Source organism: Phyllobates terribilis, unplaced genomic scaffold (assembly GCF_046119375.1).
Source record: "Phyllobates terribilis strain yellow unplaced genomic scaffold, ASM4611937v1 Scaffold_1__5_contigs__length_1240528914, whole genome shotgun sequence".
NCBI classification, from domain to species: Eukaryota; Metazoa; Chordata; class Amphibia; order Anura; family Dendrobatidae; genus Phyllobates; species Phyllobates terribilis.
In genome coordinates, this window is record NW_027362761.1 from 1,225,212,090 (window position 1) to 1,225,235,437 (window position 23,348).

General features: G+C 46.6%; 1 protein-coding gene across 1 annotated transcript in view; it reads right to left on the reverse strand.

Moving 5' to 3' along the window:
- The window catches only part of LOC141231995 (vomeronasal type-2 receptor 26-like), a 325,113-nt gene extending 313,736 nt beyond the window's left edge, over nucleotides 1–11,377 (reverse strand). The window contains exons 1-2 of the mRNA XM_073667770.1: nucleotides 11,319–11,377; nucleotides 10,572–10,863 (exon numbers count right to left, since the gene is read on the reverse strand). Coding sequence (XP_073523871.1) covers nucleotides 10,572–10,863; nucleotides 11,319–11,377 — 351 coding nt within the window. The remainder of the gene's footprint in view (nucleotides 1–10,571; nucleotides 10,864–11,318) is intronic.
- Between the last annotated feature and the right edge of the window lie 11,971 nt (nucleotides 11,378–23,348).

A 23,348-nucleotide genomic window follows, 5' to 3' on the forward strand; every position in this document is an offset into this window, starting at 1 on the left:
ACAGTACGCACCACACACACACTGTATACACAGTACGCACCACACACACACACTGTATATACCGTATGCACTACACACACACACTGTATACACCGTATGCACCACACACACACACACTGTATACGCCGTACACACCACACACACACACACTGTATACACAGTACGCACCACACACACACACACACTGTATACACCGTACACACCACACACACACTGTATACACCGTACGCACCACACACAGACGGTATACACCGTACGCACCACACACACACTGTATACACCGTACGCACCACACACACACTGTATGCACCGTACGCACCACACACACACACGGTATACACCGTACGCACCACACATACACTGTATACACTGTACGCACCACACACACACTGTATACACAGTATGCACCACACACACACGGTATACACCGTACGCACCACACATACACTGTATACACCGTACGCACCACACACACACTGTATACACCGTACACACAACACAAACACTGTATACACCGTACGCACCACACACACACTGTATACACCGTACGCACCACACACACACTGTATACACAGTACACACCACACACACACTGTATACACCGTACGCACCACACATACACTGTATACACCGTACGCACCACACATACACTGTATACACAGTACACACCACACATACACGGTATACACCGTACGCACCACACATACACTGTATACACCGTACGCACCACACACACACTGTATACACAGTACACACCACACACACACTGTATACACCGTACGCACCACACATACACTGTATACACCGTACGCACCACACACACACTGTATACACCGTACGCACCAGACACACACTCTATACACCGTACGCACCACACACACACTGTATACACCGTACGCACCACACACACACGGTATACACCGTACGCACCACACATACAATGTATACACCGTACGCACCACACACACACTGTATACACCGTACGCACCACACACACACGGTATACACCGTACGCACCACATATACACTGTATATACCGTACGCACCACACACACACTGTATACACAGTACACACCACACACACACTGTATACACAGTACACACCACACACACACTGTATACACAGTACACACCACACACACACTGTATACACCGTACGCACCACACACACACACTGTATACACCGTATGCACCACACACACACGGTATACACCGTACGCACCACACATACACTGTATACACAGTACACACCACACACACACTGTATACACCGTACACACCACACACACTGTATACACCGTACGCACCACACACACACTGTATACAACGTACGCACCACACACACACTGTATACACCGTACGCACCACACACACACAGTATACACCGTACGCACCACACACACATGGTATACGCCGTACGCACCACACACACACTGAATACTCTGTACGCACCACACACACACACTGCATAAGCCGTACGCACCACACACACTGTATACACCGTACGCACCACACATACACTGTATACGTCGTACGCACCACACACACACACTGTATACGCCGTACACACACACATAGTGTATACACAACACACACACTGTATACGCCTTATGCACCACACGCACACTGTATATACCGTAAGCACCACACACACACACACACACTGTATACACAGTATGCACCACACACACACACTATATACACAGTATGCACCACACACACACATTGTATACGCCGTACGCACCACACACACATACTGTATACACAGTACGCACCACACACACACTGTATACACAATACGCACCACACACACTGTATACACAGTACACACCACACACACACGGTATACACCGTATGCACCACACATACACTGTATACACCGTATGCACCACACACACACGGTATACACCGTACGCACCACACATACACTGTATACGTCGTACGCACCACACACACTGTATACACCGTACGCACCACACACACACGGTATACACCGTACGCACCACACACACACGGTATACACCGTACGCACCACACATACACTGTATACGCCGTACGCACCACACACACACGGTATACGCCGTACGCACCACACATACACTGTATACACCGTACGCACCACACGCACACGGTATACACCGTACGCACCACACACACACGGTATACGCCGTACGCACCACACATACACTGTATACGCCGTACGCCCCACACATACACTCTATAAGCCGTATGCACCACACACACACGGTATACGCCGTACGCACCACACACACACACTGTATACACCGTACGCACCACACACACACGGTATACACCGTACGCACCACACACACACGGTATACACCGTACGCACCACACACATACACTGTATACACCATACGTACCACACACACACGGTATACACCGTACGCACCACACATACACTGTATACACCGTACGCACCACACACACACGGTATACACCGTACGCACCACACACACACGGTATACGCCGTACGCACCACACATACACTCTATAAGCCGTATGCACCACACACACACGATATACGCCGTACGCACCACACATACACTGTATACGCCGTACGCACCACACACACACTGTATACACAGTACTCACCACACACACACTGTATATGCCGTACGCACCACACATACACTATATACATTGTATGCACCACAAACACACGGTATACACCGTACGCACCACACATACACTGTATACGCCGTACGCACCACACACACACGGTATACACCGTACACACCACACACACACTGTATACGCCGTACGCACCACACACACACTGTATACACAGTACTCACCACACACACACTGTATATGCCGTACGCACCACACATACACTATATACATTGTATGCACCACAAACACACTGTATACGCCGTACGCACCACACACACACTGTATACGCCGTACGCACCACACACACACTGTATACGCCGTACGCACCACACACACACTGTATACACCGTACACACCACACACACACTGTATACGCCGTACGCACCACACACACACTGTATACGCCGTACGCACCACACACACACTGTATACACCGTACACACCACACACACACTGTATACGCCGTACGCACCACACACACACTGTATACACCGTACACACCACACACACACTGTATACGCCGTACGCACCACACACACACTGCATACACAGTACACACCACACACACACTGTATACACAGTACACACCACACACACACTGTATACACCGTACACACCACACACACTGCATACACCGTACGCACCACACACACACTGTATACAACGTACGCACCACACACACACTGTATACACCGTACGCACCACACACACACGGTATACACCGTACGCACCACACACACACGGTATACGCCGTACGCACCACACACACACTGAATACTCTGTACGCACCACACACACACACACTGCATAAGCCGTACGCACCACACACACTGTATACACCGTACACACCACACATACACTGTATACGTCATACGCACCACACACACACACTGTATACACCGTACACACACACATACTGTATACACCACACACACACTGTATACGCCGTACACACACACACATACTGTATACACCTTATGCACCACACGCACACTGTATATACCGTATGCACCACACACACACACACACACACACTGTATACACAGTATGCACCACACACACACACTATATACACAGTATGCACCACACACACACATTGTATACGCCGTACGCACCACACACACATACTGTATACACAGTACGCACCACACACACACTGTATACACAATGCGCACCACACACTTACACTGTATATACCGTATGCACCACACACACACACACTGTATACACCGTACGCACCACACACACACGGTATACACCGTACGCACCACACACACACGGTATACGCCGTACGCCCCACACATACACTCTATAAGCCGTATGCACCACACACACACACTGTATACTCTGTACGCACCACACACACACAATGCATAAGCCGTACGCACCACACACACTGTATACACCGTACGCACCACACATACACTGTATACGCCGTACGCACCACACACACACACTGTATACACCGTACACACACACACATACTGTATACACCACACACACACTGTATACGCCGTACACACACACACATACTGTATACACCTTTTGCACCACACGCACACTGTATATACCGTATGCACCACACACACACACACACTGTATACACAGTATGCACCACACACACATTGTATACGCCGTACGCACCACACACACACACTGTATACACAGTACGCACCACACACATACACTGTATATACCGTATGCACCACACACACACACTGTATACACAGTACGCACCACACACACACACTGTATACACAGTACGCACCACACACACACTGTATATACCGTATGCACCACACACATACACTGTATACACCGTACGCACCACACACACACACACTGTATACGCCGTACACACCACACACACACACACTGTATACACAGTACGCACCACACACACACTGTATACGCCATACGCACCACACACACACACACACTGTATACGCCGTATGCACCACCACACACACACTGTATACACCGTACGCACCACACACACACACTGTATACGCCGTCGCATCACACACACACTGTATACACAGTACACACACACTCACACACTGTATACGCTGTACGCACCACACACAAACACTTTATACACCCTACACACCACACACACACTGTATATGCCGTACGCACCACACACACACACACACTCTATATACGCCGTATGCACCACCACACACACACACTGTATACGCCGTACACACCACACACTGTATACGCTGTACACACACACACTGTATACGCTGTACGCACCACCACACACACACACTGTATACGTTGTACACACACTCATTGTATACACAGTATGCACTACACACACTCACAATGTATATGCCATACGTACCACACACACACACTGTATGCACCGTACGCACCACACACACTATATACACCGTACGCACCACACACACACACACTGTATACGCCGTACGCACCACACACACACTGTATACACCGTATGCACCACACACACTATATACGCCGTATGCACCACACACACACTGTATACACCGTATGCACCACACACACTATATACGCCGTATGCACCACACACACACTATATACACCGTATGCACCACACACACTGTATATGCTGTACACGCACCACACACAGACACACTGTATATGCCGCAATCACCACATACACACACTGTATACGCTGCACGCACGACACACACACACACTATATGCACCGTACACACACAATACACACACACTCTGTATACGCCGTACGCACCACCACACAGACACTCTGTATACGCCGTACGCACCGCCACACACATTGCATACGCGGTACGCATCACACACAGACACACTGTATATGCCGCATTCACCACATACACACACACTGTATACACCGTACGCACGACACGCACACACACACTGTATATGCCGCATGCACCACACACACACACACTGTATACACAGTACGCACCACACACACACACTGTATACACAGTACACACCACACACACATACACTGTATACATAGTACGCACCACACACACACACACTGTATACACAGTACGCACCACACACACACACTGTATACACAGTACGCACCACACACACACTGTGTACGCTGTACGCACTACACTCATACACACACTGTATGCGCCGTACACACACAATACACACACACTCTGTATACACCGTACGCAGCCTCTTGCGTGGTGCCACCAGCAGAACACTATTATGAACACGCCATACACGCTGCCGCCGGGATCAGCTGAATGATTCACTGACTGCTGCCATCTTTGTACAGGAGGAGCTATCAGCCTGCACAAAGATGGCAGCGGGCTGATTTACTGCGCGGGTAGACAGCTCAAATGAGAGAACACACGAGGGAAGAAGACAACACAGGGGTGGAGAGAGAGCAGACAAGGGGAAGATCACATGGGGTACACAGGTCAAAGAAGAGATCACATGAGAGGAGAAGACAGCAGATGGGGGAGAGAGAAAGCGCACAGGGGGGAGAGAGCTCAAACGGGACAGCACATGAGGGGAGACCACAGCATAGGAAGGAGAGAGACAGCAGATAAGGGGGATAGCACATGGGGTACACAGGACAAAGAAGAGAGCACGGACAGGAGAAGTCAGCACATGGCGGAAAGAGAGAGTGGATAGGAGGGTGAGCACATGGGGGGAGAGATTCTAAATGCTGCAAAGCCTGCCCCATAGTGACATTACCGCCCTCCCAATGCGATTGCATCGGACCTCCATCTAGTGAATAATAATAATAAGTGTATTATGTTGATATATGAGTGTGAAAGATATGAATGAATAAAATGTGATTAAAGTGTATTGTCGTAGATCGCTCACTGCACATGGAGGTAGACACAGGTACGCCGTCTCTTTAAATCTTTGGTTGGTTTATTATAATGTGGCATAAACCAACCTTTAGTCCGTAAAAATAAACTCAGCCTGCTGGGCAAAACAGGAAAAACAAAGAAAAATGGTAACACAAAGAACAGAGTCCTTATAGTAGCAGAGATTCGCCTGCTGAAAGTTAAGCAACTTCACATGGTTTAGGAACAAACACAATCTCCCTTCTCCAGACATTGAACTCTGAATGCCTCAGAAAACTGAAAACAGCAGAACTGTCTTTCTGCTGTGTCTAACACAATGTCCTCCCTCTGTCTAAAACTGAATCTGTCAAAAACGGAATTACTCGTCTTTCCTCCCTCCACTGACCTACCTGTGCCCGATATTGCCATCTCCGTTCGTGGCTCAACCATTACTCCCCAGCAACAAGCCCGCTGTCTTGGGGTCATTTTTGACTCAGATCTTTCCTTCACTCCTCACATCAAATCACTCACTCGTTCATGTCATCTACACCTCAAAAACATCTCAAGAATCAGGACTTTTCTCACCTTTGACTTAACAAAAACTCTTACTGTAGCTCTTATTCATTCTCGTCTGGACTACTGCAACTCTCTACTTATCAGTCTCCCTCTTACTAAACTCTCCCCTCTCCAATCCGTCCTTAACGCAGCAGACAGGATCATATTCCTCGCCAACCGCTACACCGATGCCTCTTCCCTGTGCCAGTCATTGCATTGGTTACCCATCCAATATAGAGTTCAATTTAAACTTATCACGCTTACCCACAAAGCGCTCCATGCTTCAGTACCGCCCTACATCTCCTCCCTGGTCTCAGTCTACCACCCTACACGTGCCCTCCATTCTGCTAATGACTTAAAACTAAAATCCTCCATAATCTGAACTTCCCACTCCCATCTCCAAGATTTCTCGCGTGCTGCGCCAATTCTTTGGAATGCACTACCCAGGACAGTTTGATTAATTCCCAATACCCACAGTTTCAAGCGGACCCTAAAAACCCATCTATTTAGACTGGCGTATCGCCTCCACACACTATCTGTTCACCCCAGTTGCCAGTCCCAGTTTTCCCCCATATTATAATCTTTTTCAATTTCAGGTTCATTCCAACCATGCACTTAATAGCCTCGGTCAGGACTGTGCACATACTAGCTGGTGACCAGTCCATGTATTATTATTTATCCTATTTAGTATATCAAGGCTGCATTATACAATATATGTACATGTTACCTTTTGTGTCTCCCCCATTTCCTCATAGACTGTAAGCTTGCGAACATGGCCCTCACTCCTTTCGATATGATATATGCTTATTCTGTAATGTCTGTATAAGTACCCCCTAAAATTTTTAAAGTGCTGCGGAATTTGTGTGCACTATAAAAATAAAAATTATTATTATTAAAACATATAACTCTGCCCTTCACCTCTGCAAACAAACCTACTTTAACAACCTCATCATCTAACTTTCCAATAATCCTAAATGCCTCTTTAACACATTTCACTCTCTCTCCTTAATCAAACAGCACAGGCCCCGACCACTGACCTCAGCGCTGACGATCTGGCCAATTATTTCAAAGAAAAAATTGACCATATCTGACAGGTAATTTTCTCCCAATCCCCAAACGTTATGCATGCCCCCCCCCCCCACCACATTGTATCTTGCTCACTTTCTGACTTCGAACCAGTCACGGAAGACTAAGTGATCTGGCTCCTTGCATCTTCTCGCCCTACCACCTGCACCAGTGACCCTATTCCCTCACATCTCCTTCAGTCCCTTTTTCCAGATGTCACCACTCACCTAACTAAAATATTCAACCTCTCCCTCTCATCTGGTATCTTTCCCTCTTCTTTTAAACACGCCAGCATACATCCATTACTTAAAAAAACATCCCTTGACCAGAGCTGCACGGCCAACTACAGACCTGTTTCCAATCTTCCCTTTATCTCTAAACTCCTGGAATGCCTGGTCCATTCCCGTCTATTCTGCTATCTCTCATACAACTCTCTTCTTGACCCTCTACAATCTGGTTTCCGGTTTTTACATTCTACTGAAATTGCCTTCACTAAAGTCTCTAATGATCTACTAACAGCTAAATCTAATGGTCGCTACTCCCTGCTGATCTCTCTGCAGCATTCGACACTGTGGATCACCAGCTCCTCTTCACTATGCACTGTAATATTGGCCTCAAGGACACCGTTCTCTCCTGGTTCTCCTCCTCTCTGACCACTCCTTCTCTGTGTCTTTTGCTGGCTTCTCCTCCTCTCTCCTTCTCCTTATTGTCGGGGTTCCTCAAGGATCAGTCCTAGGCCCCCTTCTTTTCTCCTTATACACTGCTCCTATTTGACAAACTTTAATCAGATTCAGTTTTCAGTACCATTTCTATGCTGATGACACCCAATTATACACCTCTGCTCCAGACATCACCCCTGCATTATTACAAAAGACCAGTGATTGTCTTTCTGCTGTGTCTAACATTATGTCCTCCTTCTATCTTAAACTGAATCTGTCAAAAACTGAACTATTTCCTCCCTCACTAACCTACCTATGCCTGATATTGACATTTCCATTTGTGGCTCAACTATTTCTCCCCAGCAACAAGCCCGCTGTCTTGGGGTCATTTTTGATTCAGATCTTTCCTTCACTCCTCATATCAAATCACTCGCTCATTCATGTCATCTACACCTCAAAAACATCTCAAGAATAGGGACTTTTCTCACCTTTGACTCAGCTAAAACTCTTACTGTAGCTCTTATTCATTCTCGTCTGGACTACTGTAACTCTCTACTTATCGGTCTCCCTCTTACTAAACTCTCCCCTCTCCAATCCATCCTTAACGCAGCAGCCAGGATCATATTCCTCGCCAACCGCTACACCGATGCCTCTTCCCTGTGCCAGTCATTGCATTGGTTGCCCATCCAATATAGAGTTCAATTTAAACTTATCATGCTTACCCACAAAGTGTTCCATGCTTCAGTACCACCATACATCTCCTCCCTTGTCTCAGTCTACCACCGTACACGTGCCCTCCGTTCTGCCAGTGACTTAAAACTAAAATCCTCCATAATCCGAACTTCCCACTCCCATCTCCAAGATTTCTTGCATGCTGCACCAATTCTTTGGAATGCATTACCCAGGATAGTTCGATTAATTCCCAATACCCACAGTTTCAAGCGGACCCTAAAAACCCATTTCTTTAGACTGGCCACTTCAGGATAAGCTTTTTACTTGATGAAGTGGAAAGGACGTCCATGAAACACATTGTATTTTAAGCCATTAATAAGAGATGTAACCTAATTCATTGGTATCATCATCTGTACACGGAGGAGCGTGGACTGTACTCACACCATCATATCTTATACTAATAGCATTTGCTTCATAGTGCATGTTTGCCTTGTATTCCTATGCTTTAATTCATAATATATTGCTGCCTGACCTTGGACCTTGTTCTGACCATCCATTTGCCAAGCCTCTTTGCTCTGATCTGCTATCTTTCTGATATTCTGACCTTGGACTTTAATCTGACTATGCCTTTGTCTTTCCCTTTTAGTTTATGTTGTGCTCTCTTGTATCTGACCATTTGACTCTATAATGTTATTTTGCAATGTCTGATATTATTTGTACTTTTACCTCTGAATTGTAAAGGGCTGCTCAACATGTTGGTGCTAGTGATGATCACGTACGTTCTATTAACTCTTTCAGCGTGCACGCTCGGGTGCTCGCCGAGTATTTTGGCGTGCTCGGTGGCTCATTCATTGACGCTGCGCCGGCAAGTGTCACGGCTGTTAGACATATGTGACACATGCAGAGATAGCCTGGTGAACATTTTTGCTTGCTTCAATCACTTTCACTTTTACATACTGGTTGAATAAGGAGCAAATATTGATATATTTCCATATGTAAGAAATAACTTTACTTGGGAAATATTTTCTTCTTCTAGTGATTACACAGAACATTGAATGATGTGTGTAGAAGTGTGCACTGTGCTTTACTAACATTACTCATTTACCACTCATATTACACGCAATATAAGAATATAATTATTCAATAAAATTACACTTGTACTAAAATAAATGCAGAGAATGTCCAGTACCTGAGGGAATCCATATAATCCAAGGATTTGTGCTGCTGGAATAGTGGAAGATGCGTACTGATCTCCAATGATACCAACCAGCTGACCATGGCCCATAGAAGAGTAATTAGGTATTATCCTACCCGGGCCAGACAGAAAATGTAAAACATGTCGCACTGCCAGCCGTCCATCTGAGCACGAGTCGTAAAAATGATATCCAAGTGTAATATTTGGTAAAATGTAAGGATTCTTGTTGATATTTTCAATGACAAAAAGAAAAATCATATAAGAGGATATTCTATGGAAATCATTCCTATAAAAAGATAAATTATTATTCTATATTATTATAGCGCCATTTATTCCATGGAGCTTTACATGTGAAAAAAGGGGTACACATACAAAAACAATTACAATGATCTTTAACAAAATGTGATGGCGACTGGTACAGGAGGAGCGAGGACCCTGCCTGCGAGGGCTCATAGTCTACAGGGGATGGGTGAGTATACAGTAGGTGAAGGTAGAGCTGGTCGTGCAGCGGTATGGTAGAGCAAGGGTTGCTGCAGGTTTAAGGCTTGTCGGAAGAGGTGAGTCTTCAGGTTCATTTTGAAGGTTTCCATGGTAGGCGAGAGTCTGATATGTTGGGGTAGAGAGTTCAAGAGTAGGGGAGAAGCACGAGAGAAATCTTGTATGCGATTGTAGGAAGAGGAGATAAGAGGGGAGTGGAGCAGGAGATCTTGTGAGGATCGGAGGTTTCGTGCAGGTATGTACCAGGAGACTGGTTCACAGATATAAGGAAGAGACATGTTGTGGATGGCTTTGTATGCCATGGTTAGGGTTTTGAACTGGAGTCTCCGGGGAATGGGGAGACAGTGAAGGGATTGACAGAGAGGCGAGGCCATGGAATAGTGGGGACAGGTGGATTAGTCGGGCAGCAGAGCTTAGGATAGATTGGGGGGGTGCGAGAGTGTAAGAGGATAGGTCACATAGCAGGAGGTTGCAGTAGTCGAGGCGGGAGATGATGAGGGCATGCACTAGTGTTTTTGCAGATTCGTGGTTGAGGAATGTGCAGATCCGGGAGATATTTTTGAGTTGGAGTTGACAGGAAGTGGAAAGGGCTTGGATATGTGGTTTTAAGGAGAGATCAGAGTCCAGGTTTACACCAAGGCAGCGAGCTTGCGGGACTGGGGAGAGTGAACAGCCTTTGACGTTGATGGATAGGTCAGATGGGGGGGATAAATGAGATGGTGAAAAGATGATGAATTCTGTTTTATCCATGTTAAATTTGAAGAATTTAGGAGAGAAGAAGGATGAAATAGCGGACAGACATTGTGGGATTTTGGTTAGTAGAGAGTAGATATCAGGTCCAGAGAAGTAGATCTGTGTCATCAGCATAGAGGTGATACTGAAAGCTGTCAGACTCTATGAGCTGTACCAGGCCAAAGGTGTAGATGGAGAAGAGCAGGGGTCGTAGAAATGAACTTTGGCGGACACCAACTGATATGGGGAGAGATGAGGAGGTGGTATTTGAGTGTCTAAATGTCCTGTCTGTTAGGTATGAAGAGATCCAAAATAGGGCCAAGTCTGTGATGCCAAGAGATGAGAGAGTCTGTAGTAAGAGGGAATTGTCCACTGTGTTGAAGGCAGATGACAGGTCAAGGAGGAGGATGACAGAGTAGTGTCGCTTGGATTTGGCGGTTAGTAAGTCATTGGTGACACTAGCCAGGGCAGTTTCAGTAGAATGGTGCGGTTGGAAGCCAGATTGGAGGCAGTCAAAGAGAGTTCCAGTAGTTATGAAGGCATAAAGGAGGAGTGATATGGGGTTGACAGACAGACAAGCTATATTTATATATATATATACTGGATGGTGGCCCGATTCTAACGCATCGGGATTTCTAGAATATGTATGTAGTTTATTCATGAAGATTTAAGAATAATGCAATGAATACACAGGATATTCTGGGTAAAATATATACATTATTATTAAATTTTATTGCTCATAGAACTTAATACAATTAAACGAAATTATTAAACAGATCATCAAAATATATAAATCATTATATGAATATCTAACTGTTTTTAAATAAATCATTGGACGAAAGAAGAAAATCGACACTATAATATATTTAACAATATCAACCCAAAATATTTTTGTACACCACATTTCTTATGAATACATTTTGACTATCTATAAGCTACTTTCCTTGTAAAGGGGTATGAAGAACTTGCACCTTGACGTTGGATCTCATTTTAACTCTTGAAAATTCAATGTAGAGTTGTCCTTGACCAAAAACGGGCTCTGGTAGATATATGCCAACATGGTGTAAAGTTTGACCTTGTGACTTGTTTATTGGTGGTTTTACTGAAAACTGTCGACGCCGAAGCCTAAATGGAAGATCGGTGTCCGAAAGACATAAATCAATGTGTAGAATCAACACTTCGTCTCCTTTTACTGATCCAGTGATCACTCTTGCTTGAATTACGTGGGAATAAAGTCCAGTAACAATAAGGCGAGTTCCATTACATAGACCATTTTTTGTATTTAGATTCCGCAGCAACATTACGATTGTTCCAACTTTGAGATGTAGTCTGTGGGATGGCATTCCTGATGGCGTAAGACTATTTAAAAATTCAACTGGATAATGCTCTCGTTCATCTTCATTGTCTACATCCACTGGATCATCACTTTCGTACAACTTATACTCTCCAGGCATTCTATCCATCACATGGGAATTTATCAGAGCCACATCATTGTTCTTGGGACAGAGAGTTGCATAGAAAGAGGCCGCCCTCTCAACACTGCTTTGATCGTTCACATCAATTTCAACGCATTGTCCAAAAACATCACTTACGATGCAGTCAGTGCACAACATGTCTTCTGGTATTTCAATATTGTCTTCTCCAAGGTTGTATTCATTGCAAAGTTCACCGTTACCAAGTTTAAGAAGCCACTTGCTGTACTCTGGGTCAGAAGATCGCATGTTGTTAATTAGTTGGAGTTTATTACACTGTTTCCAAAGGTCAGCCATTTTTAAGATCTTTAAGATTTTTAACATCTGTTCTTTTTCCATTTTCTTGCATTGCCTAAAATCTCCGCCAATGACAAAAACTTTACCTCCAAATGGAATTTCATTTTTTTCAGCAACATTTGAAGTCATTACTTCACGCAGAAGTCTGTCAATTAAGCTCAAAGCGTATTTGGGTGCCATGGTACACTCGTCAAGTATCAAAAGATTTGCTTTGTTTAACTGTCTTCCTGCAAATGTGTCTTGTTTTATTCTGGAAACTGAGATTTCATTGACTGGAACTGGTATCCCAAAGAGTGAATGGATAGTGCGACCTCCTCGTAAAAGGTTTGCTGCAATACCTGTTTTAGCCGATAGAAATACGACTTTTCCCAACCCTCTAACGTGATGCATTAAAACTTCATAGAGGTATGTTTTACCGCTCCCTCCTGGACCGTCAATAAAGAAACATTTTTGCCTTGCATCTGCTTGGTTTTCTATAGTGATCACCATAGTGTCATATGCAATGTAGCATCGGCGTCTCTGCCCCCTGCCAGGCAGAGACGCCGTCCCTCTTACCGCCGCAGTCCTGCTCTGGCGTCTTCCTGCCTTCCTGCAGCTGCTGCTCGTGCATGCAGCTTTCGTGGCTCTGTGCTTAGGGTGCACACACATGCGCTCCCTCCCTCTTAAAGGGGCCGTGCGCGCCATCCTAAAAAGTCCCCGGCCAATGGCCGGAGCGCTTTCCCTATAAAAGGCACCTCCTCCAATATGGAGGTGCCTGTGCAAGGTTGTTTCTTTGTGTTACTTAATTTGCTTCAGCCCTCAGATCCTCTGCAAGTCAGTCCTGTCCGCCAGCCTGTTCTACAGTCCAGTCCGCCAGTCTGACTACTATCCAGCCCGACCGTCTGTCTACAGCCCTGTCCGCCAGTCTGTCTATTGGCTCTGCCCACTCGCTTACCTGGAAGCACCTGCTTGTTACCTGCCGTGCCCGCCAGCCTGCTTTACCTGGAACCACCTGTCTGTTACCTGCCGTGCCCGCCAGCCTGCATTACCTGGAAGCACCTGCCTGTTACCTGCCGTGTCCCCCAGCCTGCATTACCTGGAATCACCTCTCTGTTACCTGCTGTGCCCGCCTGCCTTCTTACCTGGAGGCACCTGTCAGCTATCTGTTGTGTCCGCCTGCCTGCTTACCTGGAAGCACCTGCCAGCTACCTGTTGTACCCGCCAGCTTGCCTACCCGGAACACTCGCCTGACTATCAGCCTAATCAGCCTGCTTGTCTGCCCGGACCACCCATCAGCCTGCCTGCCAAGCTCATCTCCTGTACCAGTCAGCCAGTCAGTTCCTGCCTTCTGACCCGTGGGAGTCACCTACTCTCATACAAGATTGGTCACAGAGTGGCACCTGGTGCTTCTGCTTGGTTCCTCCCTGGTTCATGGAGTCGACTAAGCTGCCATGCGACATTGGTCAGGCAGAGTAGATACTTAGTCACGCCCCTCTGGCCCCTCCTTGCACCGCAGCACAGAGGTTCCACCACCTGGATAGGTAACATGCAATCCGTTGTTGTTCATTTAAGGAGTTTCTCTTCTCTGTTGTCAACAATAATTCGTAAGCTTCGCCCTACTCTGGAACTTGAATAACTTGAATTGCAGACTGTAGCAAATTAAAGTCTGAAAACTTTTTTCAATGCAGTAGTAAGACATTTTGGACATCTTGCATGGCATAAGACTCGCACTTTTGACAATTTCCACTTCTGCTGTGAAGATGTAAGCAGTAGTGTTGAGCGAGCATTCTCGACACTGCTCGGTACTCGCCCGAGCATCTCACTACTCGGGATGTTCGGCGAGCACCGAACATTTTCGGGTTACTCAGGAGGGAGCTCGGGTCTCCGACCTGCATGTTGGCACTCTTTACAGAGCCAATGTACATGCAGGGATTGCCAGCCAGTCACTGTAATGCCGCAGCCATGTTGGTTGTGGGCATTACAGTCTTTGGCTGGCCGCACAGCGTCACCTCGAGTATTTAAAACCGGGGCGCCGCCATCTTGGACACAGTTGCTCCGGATAAGACAGTGTAGGGAGAGTGCTGCTGAGCAAGGGAGAGATTTATACTGCAAAATAGGTAGTGTAGGGTCTCTAAAGCCTGCCAAATCAAACAAACAGTCCTTCTCATGACTAATATCCATCCCAGATATCAGGCAGGCAGGCTGTATAGGAGACGCAGTGGTTATACCAGCAAACACTGCATTACAGTCCTGTGTGCTGCTGCTGCTGCTTCTCAAATTGCTAGACTTAGCCCCAGGTCTCAGGGGCCAGGAAAAATCCTTTTTTTTCATCTAAATCCTCTTTTTTTTTTTTTCCTCAGTCAGACTGTACAAACACCCGTCTTATTAACCTTTTTGGTCCCCCCCCCAAAAAAAAAAATTGAGTATGTCTGTGAGTATTCAGACACAAATATATCTGTTTAAAAGAGTCTGGTTTCGGACAGATAACTAGAACTGTGGTTTTGCAGTTGCTTGGTTCAAATCTCTGTATTATCCACTTTTTTGTCTTTTTTCCATTAAAAAAAAAAAAACAATTTGAGTGTCTCACTGACTGTTCAGACACAAATATATCTGTTTAAAAGATTCTGGTGTAGGCCAGAGAACTAGAACTGTGGTTTTCCTCTTCCACGGTTCAATTCTGTGTGTAATCCACCTTTTTGCCTTTTTTACATGAAAAGAAAACAGTTTGAGTGTCTCGCTGACTGTTCAGACAAAAATATATCTGTTTAAAAGATTCTGGTGTAGGCCAGAGAACTAGAACTGTGGTTTTCCTCTTCCACGGTCCTAATCTACTTTTTATTACCCTTTTGCCATTGATATTGCGAGTGTAAGCTATTTTACTTCATTTACAATGGGCAAGGCGCGTGGCAAGGGATGTGGAACTGGACGTTCTGGTGATGGTGCGTACAGAGGATGGGGCCGTTGCCAAGGTGAATATGTGCCACAACCAACCGCCACCTCTTTTCGCTCCCAGTTCTTTACCGAATTACTAGGGAAGCACACAACAGTACCACTATTGCGAAATGATCAGTGTGAACAGGTTATTAATTGGATAGCAGATAATACTTCCAGTCACCTGGGCACCACCACCTCCGGTCTGTATTCCGCACGGTCAAGTCTTAGTAGCCGTGAGTCTCGACTGCATACTCCTCCTCACCCTGATGCTCCTTCCTTCCACCATGCTGAGCATCGTCAGACAGCAACTGATTCCACAGTTGGACACTCTAAAGACCTGTTCACTGGTCCATTTGCAGATTTGGGCCCCTCACCTGCTCCTCTTGAAGGGGTGGAAGAGGAAATCCCATGTAGCGATGGGAAAATATTTGAACAGCCATGGCCACAGGAAGGCGGCGCTGGCAATTTGTCACAAGAGGTGGACGATGACAAGACACAATTGCCACGAAATGAGGAAGAGTACCGTGGTGCGGAAGTGGAGGAAGAGGAGGTGGTGGATGATCTAGTAACTGATCCATAGTGGCAGGAGGGCATGCAGAGTGAGGCCAACAGCACACAGGGGGAGGGAGGCAGAGTACCCCAACAGGCGGGAAGAAGCAGTGTGTTGGCCACAGACAGAAGGCAGGCAACCGTTCCCCGTAACACCAACACGAGGAACGTTACCAGTACAACCTGTAGGTCTTCCAGAGTCTGGAATTTTTTTAAAGACTCTGCTGATAACCCCAAAAGGCCATTTGTACCACCTGCCAGGCCAGCATCAGCAGAGGTGACAAAAGTACCAGCCTGACCACCACCAGCATGATCAGGCACATGTCAGCAAAGCAAACGACTTTGTGGGGCGACCCCAGGGTTTACGACCAGTGTCAGCGGGTGTCACCACTGCTTCTTCTGCTTTTGTGCATGTAAGAGAACCCCCTGTTGTGTGTGCAAGGCAATCCCCTGTCCATACTGCCTGCAAAGATGCCCCCTCCTCTCAATCTTCACTTGTTTTGGCAGTTTCTCAAGAAACAGCATTAACGTCCAAGTCCACGTCCCATCGCAGCGTTCAATTGTCCATATCCCAGACCTTTGAATGAAAGCACAAATTCGCAGCCAACGCCCCACAGGCCACAGTCCTAAATACGCACATTTCACGACTGCTTGTGTTGGAAATTCTGCCTTTTAGGCTGGTGGAGACGGAATCCTTCTGCAACATTATGGCGGTGGCCGTCCCTTGATACTCGGTCCCCAGCCGACACAATTTTGCCTGGTGTGACATCCTCGCACTACACAAGCACGTGTCCCTAAACATCTGCAGTGCCCTCAACAACGCAGTTACTGGGAGAGTCCACCTGACAACGGATACGTTCCACCGCCCTTGCTGTGTTGCAGCAGCATTTGCAACTTCCGGCACACCGACTGGTGTGTGATGTCCCCACATGTTGGAACTCTACCCTCCACATGTTGCAAAGGATTTGTGAGCATAAGAGAGCAGTTCTGGAGTACCAGCTGCAACAAGGCCTTCAATATACAGGTCAGACTCCACGCATAAGACCTCAGGAGTGGACCTGGATGTCTGGCATATGTACCATCCTGACAAACTTTGAGGAGTCCACCAAGATGGTGAGTGGCGAAGACACCATCATTAGCATCAGCATCCCACTTGTCTGTCTTTTGCAATGCTCTCTGCATAGAATTAAAGAGGAAACATTGCAGCCAGAGTATGATGAGATGGATCAAGAAGCCATAGTGGGCGATTACACACAGCCCAGCCTCATCTCATCCCAATGTGCATTGGGGGACAATGAGGGAGAGGAGGAGGATGAGGAGGAGGAGGAAGAACAGGAGCTGGTATCATACGCTGTAGACGGTAGTACCTGTACAACTGTCATACAGTCGGTTCAGCGTGGGTGGCCTGAGGACAGGGGGGAGGAGGAGGAGGAGAAGGAGAGCATGGTCAGTCATCATCTTGGTGAGAACACGGAAGTCTTGACCATTACCAGTCTGGCATGCATGGCTGACTTTATGTTAAGCTGCCTTAACCATGACCCTCGCGTTGTCAAAATGTTGGGTGACAGTCATTACTGGTTGGTGACACTTTTAGACCCCCGCTACAAGGAGAACTTTCACTCTCTTATTCCTGAGGTGGAGAGGTCTACAAAAATGGGGCAGTACCAGAAGGCCCTTGCTGCAGAACTGTTAAAAAAAAGCCCTTCTGAACACGCTAGAGGCGGAGGTCAGAGTTTGTTGGACAACCAAGGCGTACCAGCGAGAGAAACGCAACTCCAATCCAGCAGAGGCAGGGGAACATTGTTAACATTCTGGGACAGTTTTCTGAGACCCACCCAGCTTACAGGACCTGAGGCTCGGGGTACTCTCACAAGGAGTGGAAAGTTTCAAAAGATGGTGAGGGAGTACCTTGCCGACTGTACCATCGTCCTCCGTGATTCCTCTGTGCCTTTTAATTATTGGGTATCCAAGCTGGACACTTTGAATGAACTCTCTCTGTACGCCTTGGAGGTCCTGGCCTGCCCTGCCGCTAGCGTGTTATCGGAGTGTGTTTTTAGTGCCGCTGCGGGAATTATAACTGATAAGCGCACTCGCCTGTCAACTGAAAATGCTGACAAGCTGACCCTTATCAAAATGAGCAAGGGCTGGATGGGGCCAGACTTCTCATAACCACCAAATTACAGCAGAGTAACATAAAGTCAAATCCACTGTGTTATTTCGGGAGGTGTATTCACATGCACCACTTCACACCCACACATGGGTATACGCTTCCTCATTTTGGCTGTTTTTTGCTCTTCTCCTTAACCTCAGCCTCCACCACCACTATAACACCAGGGTGACCGTGGTCTGTGTTGCTAGCATTGCAAGTTCCTCCATCCTAATTTTTGGCAGCTTTTGCTTGGAAGGCATAGGCAAAGACTATGGGAGACCCACTCCCCAATAATGGGAATGTTTTTAATATGCTGTACTGCATGGCTATTGTAAGGTTTATTGCAAGTTCCTCCATCCTAATTTTTGGCAGCTTTTGCTTGGAAGGCATAGGAAAAGACTATGGGAGACCCTGTCCCCAATAATGAGAATAATGTTTTTAATATGCTGTACTGCATGGCTCTTGTAAGTGGCATTAAAATGGTCTTGTTAAGCTACTGTGACCTCCACGTCTCTTCAAAGGGTCAATGATATTGTCTTTTTATTCCACTGTAACCTCCATCACTCTTCCAAGGGGCATTGATATTGTCTTTTTATTCCACTGTGACCTCCACCACTCTGCCAAGGGGCATTAAAACCATCTTGTTAAGCTACTGTGACCTCCACGTCTCTTCCACGGGGCATTGATATTGTCTTTTTATTCCACTGTAACCTCCACCACTCTTCCAAGTGGCATTAAAACCGTCTTGTTAAACCACTCTGAACTCCACAGCTCTTCCAAGGGGCATTGAAATGTTGTTTTTAATTAACTATAAGCTCCACCACTCTTCCAATGGGCATTGCATTTCCTTCTAGTTTTAGTCAGCTTTGCTTTTCAATGCATAGGCGAACACTAAGGGAGACCCACTCCCCAATAATGGGTAGAAGGTTTTTAGTATGCTGTAATCCACGTCTGTTTCAAGGGGCATTGCAGTTCCTCATAATTTTTGGAAAGCCTTCCATTCACTGCTTAGGCCACCAGTATACAGGAGACCCAGTTGCTATAAATGGAAAAAACAATTTAGTTAAGGCCCTCTGACCTCCATGTCATTTCCAAGGGGCATTGGAGTGCCTCGAAATTTTTGGTAGGCATTGCACTCACTGTATGCCCTAAAACTGTGTAGCAGAACTGCTCCTTTTAGTACAGAAACATATCCTACAAGACATGTGTGGTTGATTGGCCTGATATTGATGTGAATGGTGCCTGTTCCTCCTGCTCTTTCTCCTTTGCCACCACCTCATCCATAGTTCATCACCTGAAGCTTTGTTTTAACGGGAGTCATAGAACTGGGATTGTAGCAGGAAAACATCGAGCAATCTTCAGAGGAGGTAGAATATGCGCCGAAATGCTGACCACCTCAGGCCTAGCCGCTACTACATACATGTGCTTGCATTCCAAGGAACAGAAAGTTAAGGAGATGGATGGCCTCATGATCATGAATAATTTACTCGTTGTGTAGGAGGCCGACCACTGCTGCTGTCTACCTTCTGAACTTTATGTTGTAGCCTGATTGACCCAAGACCCGCAATCCTCTATGTCTGGAGGATGTGCTGCATCCCATTGTCCAACTGTGTCCTGGCTTCCACAATATTAACCCAGTGAGAAGGCGTCAGTGAGATGGACCATCCCTGGCCACATTCAATTGTCCAAGTGTTTGTGGTTTGGCTGTCCTTCCCACTAAATGCACTTGGGAGGGCACAGGTAATCTTTTGGTATGCGCGCTTGTGTATAAGGCGCACTGGGACAAATAGGGGTGGCTAGGGACCTAATATGGACACCCGGCCGCCCCCTGGCGGCTGGGGACCAAGAGTGGACACCAGGCCGCCGGGCGACTGAGTATGGATACCAGGCCGCCGGCGCATCCATAACGTGGTGGCCAGATTCTGCCTCCACATGCCTAAAAGGCCCAATTTTAAGTGCAAGCAAGCAGTATGGTGTTGCAGCCTGGGGGTGGGTGGCAGGCTGCTTACTTGTGCTTGCATTGCAAGGAATGGGGGAGGTACAATTGAACACTGCCCTGGGACAAGGACTTGAACGGGGATAGTTGCAATTCTGCAATGACAGGTGCAGGGCGGGAGTCATCTTCGCATGTGCCATGAACAGGCGGTTGGCATGCACAAACTACAGCGGAATAGGCTGTCCTTCCCACTAAATGTACTTGGAAGGACACAGGTAATGTTTCTGGTATGCGTGCTTGTGTCTAAAGCACACCGGGACAAATAGGGGCGACTGGGGACCGAGTATGGACACCCGGCCGCCCCCTGGTGGCTGGGGACTGAGTATGCATACCAGGCCGCCGATGCAGCCATGACATGGTGGCCAGCGTCTGCCTCCACAAGCCTAAAAGTTCTCATTTCATGTGCAAGCAAGCCAGCAGTATGGTATTGCAGCCTGGGGGTGGGTGGGTGGCAGGCTGCACACTTTCGCTTGCATTCCAAGAAAACAAAGCAGATGCTAACTTCTATCGTCATCATCATGCTCCTCACCTAGGCAGTCTCAACTCCCCTGATGGAGAAGCCAGGGCCCACCGGAGGAGTCTGGTTGTCTGGTGGGCTCGACCAATGCTGCCCTTAAGCAGGTCAGGCTAAGAAAAGTGTGGGGAAGGTTACCAGAACAAATAGCGGCGGCTGAGGACTGAGTATGGAGACCTCGCTGCCGAAGCAGCCATGAGGTAGTGGCCAGCTTCGGCCTCCTCCAAACTAAAAGACCCCATTTCAAGTGCAAGCTAGCTGTATAGTATTGCAGCCTGCGGGTGGGTGGGTGGTTGGCTGCATATTTGCGCTTGCATTGCAAGGAATGGGGGAGGTACAATTGAACACTGCCCTGGGACAAGGACTTGCATGGGGATAGTTGTAAGTCTGCATCTTCTGATGCGACAAGGATCACTTCTGATGGGCACACTTTTAGGCAGTGACCTGGGTGTCAGAGATGCTTCCAGGGGTCTTCCCCATGCTGTTCCCATGTCTTTTCAACACTGTATGCATGTGTCACACAGCACATGGCCAGATAAGGTTGTAAAATATTAAAATGACATTTCCCCGTGAATGCATTTGTCATGGTTGAAAGCAATACAAAAGTGCAAAAACACATAAAAAATGCTACTTGTGAACATAGCCCAAGGTGTGGAGGAGTATTTTTGTTTTTTTCTTATTTATTTTACCTTGTACACAAGTCTTTACCCTGGAAAGGATGTTCCTTAACATATTTCACAGGAAAACCATTTCAGTTTCATTTTTGAACGTTTTATTGTGAGCCCGTAAAAGTGCCTTAAAACCTCTGAACATGTTGTTGACAGCAGTGACCTGGGGGTCAGAAATGCTTCCTGGGGCGATCCGCATGCTGTCCCCATGTCATTTGAGCACTGTCATTATCGTTTTGGGCACTTTTTAGGCTTTTCACAGACTGCCAGGGGTGCCGCCGCAAAAATGCTGGTGTCTCCCATAGATTGGGCTTGTTGCTCGGGTAGAGCACCCGAGTATCACGGTGAGCTCGGCCCGAGCTTCGAGCACCCGAGCAATTTAGTGCTCGCTCAACACTAGTAAGCAGTAATCCTCGATTATATATTCTTTGAAATTTGTCCAAAGTTGAGCTGGATTTGTAATTGGTCCAAATACGCAGATGTCGGCAAACAATTCACGAAGTTGCTTAGGCATATGTAGGGTAACTGCGTCTTCTAAAGTAAGTCTCCACACAGTATCATCCAATAGAAGTCCTAAAGCCAAAGCTGCATCTTTAAATGTATCGTACAATACTCCATTAACTGTTTTCAAATCGTCATAACTTGTAGCTCCTTTCACATGCAGTAGTAACAGCCGAAGGCAATATCTTTCTTGATCCTTGAAACTAACAGTATACATGCATCCAATTATTCTGCTAAGTCCTCGTTGTCTTGGATTCCAAGTTTTATTCCAAACGTAATGCTCTGGAATCTCTCGATACAAATACTGCCTTGTGTTTTCATCACGTTGGATCAGCAAAAACCATTCCTTTAATGTTGACGTCATGCTTAAAGTTTTTGATACATCTTTGACTTGAGCATCTTCAAAGAAATAAAGCTGATGTTAATTTGGTAAATGAATAGCTAAACGTATAATGGCATGGGACTGTGAATGCATTGGAAAC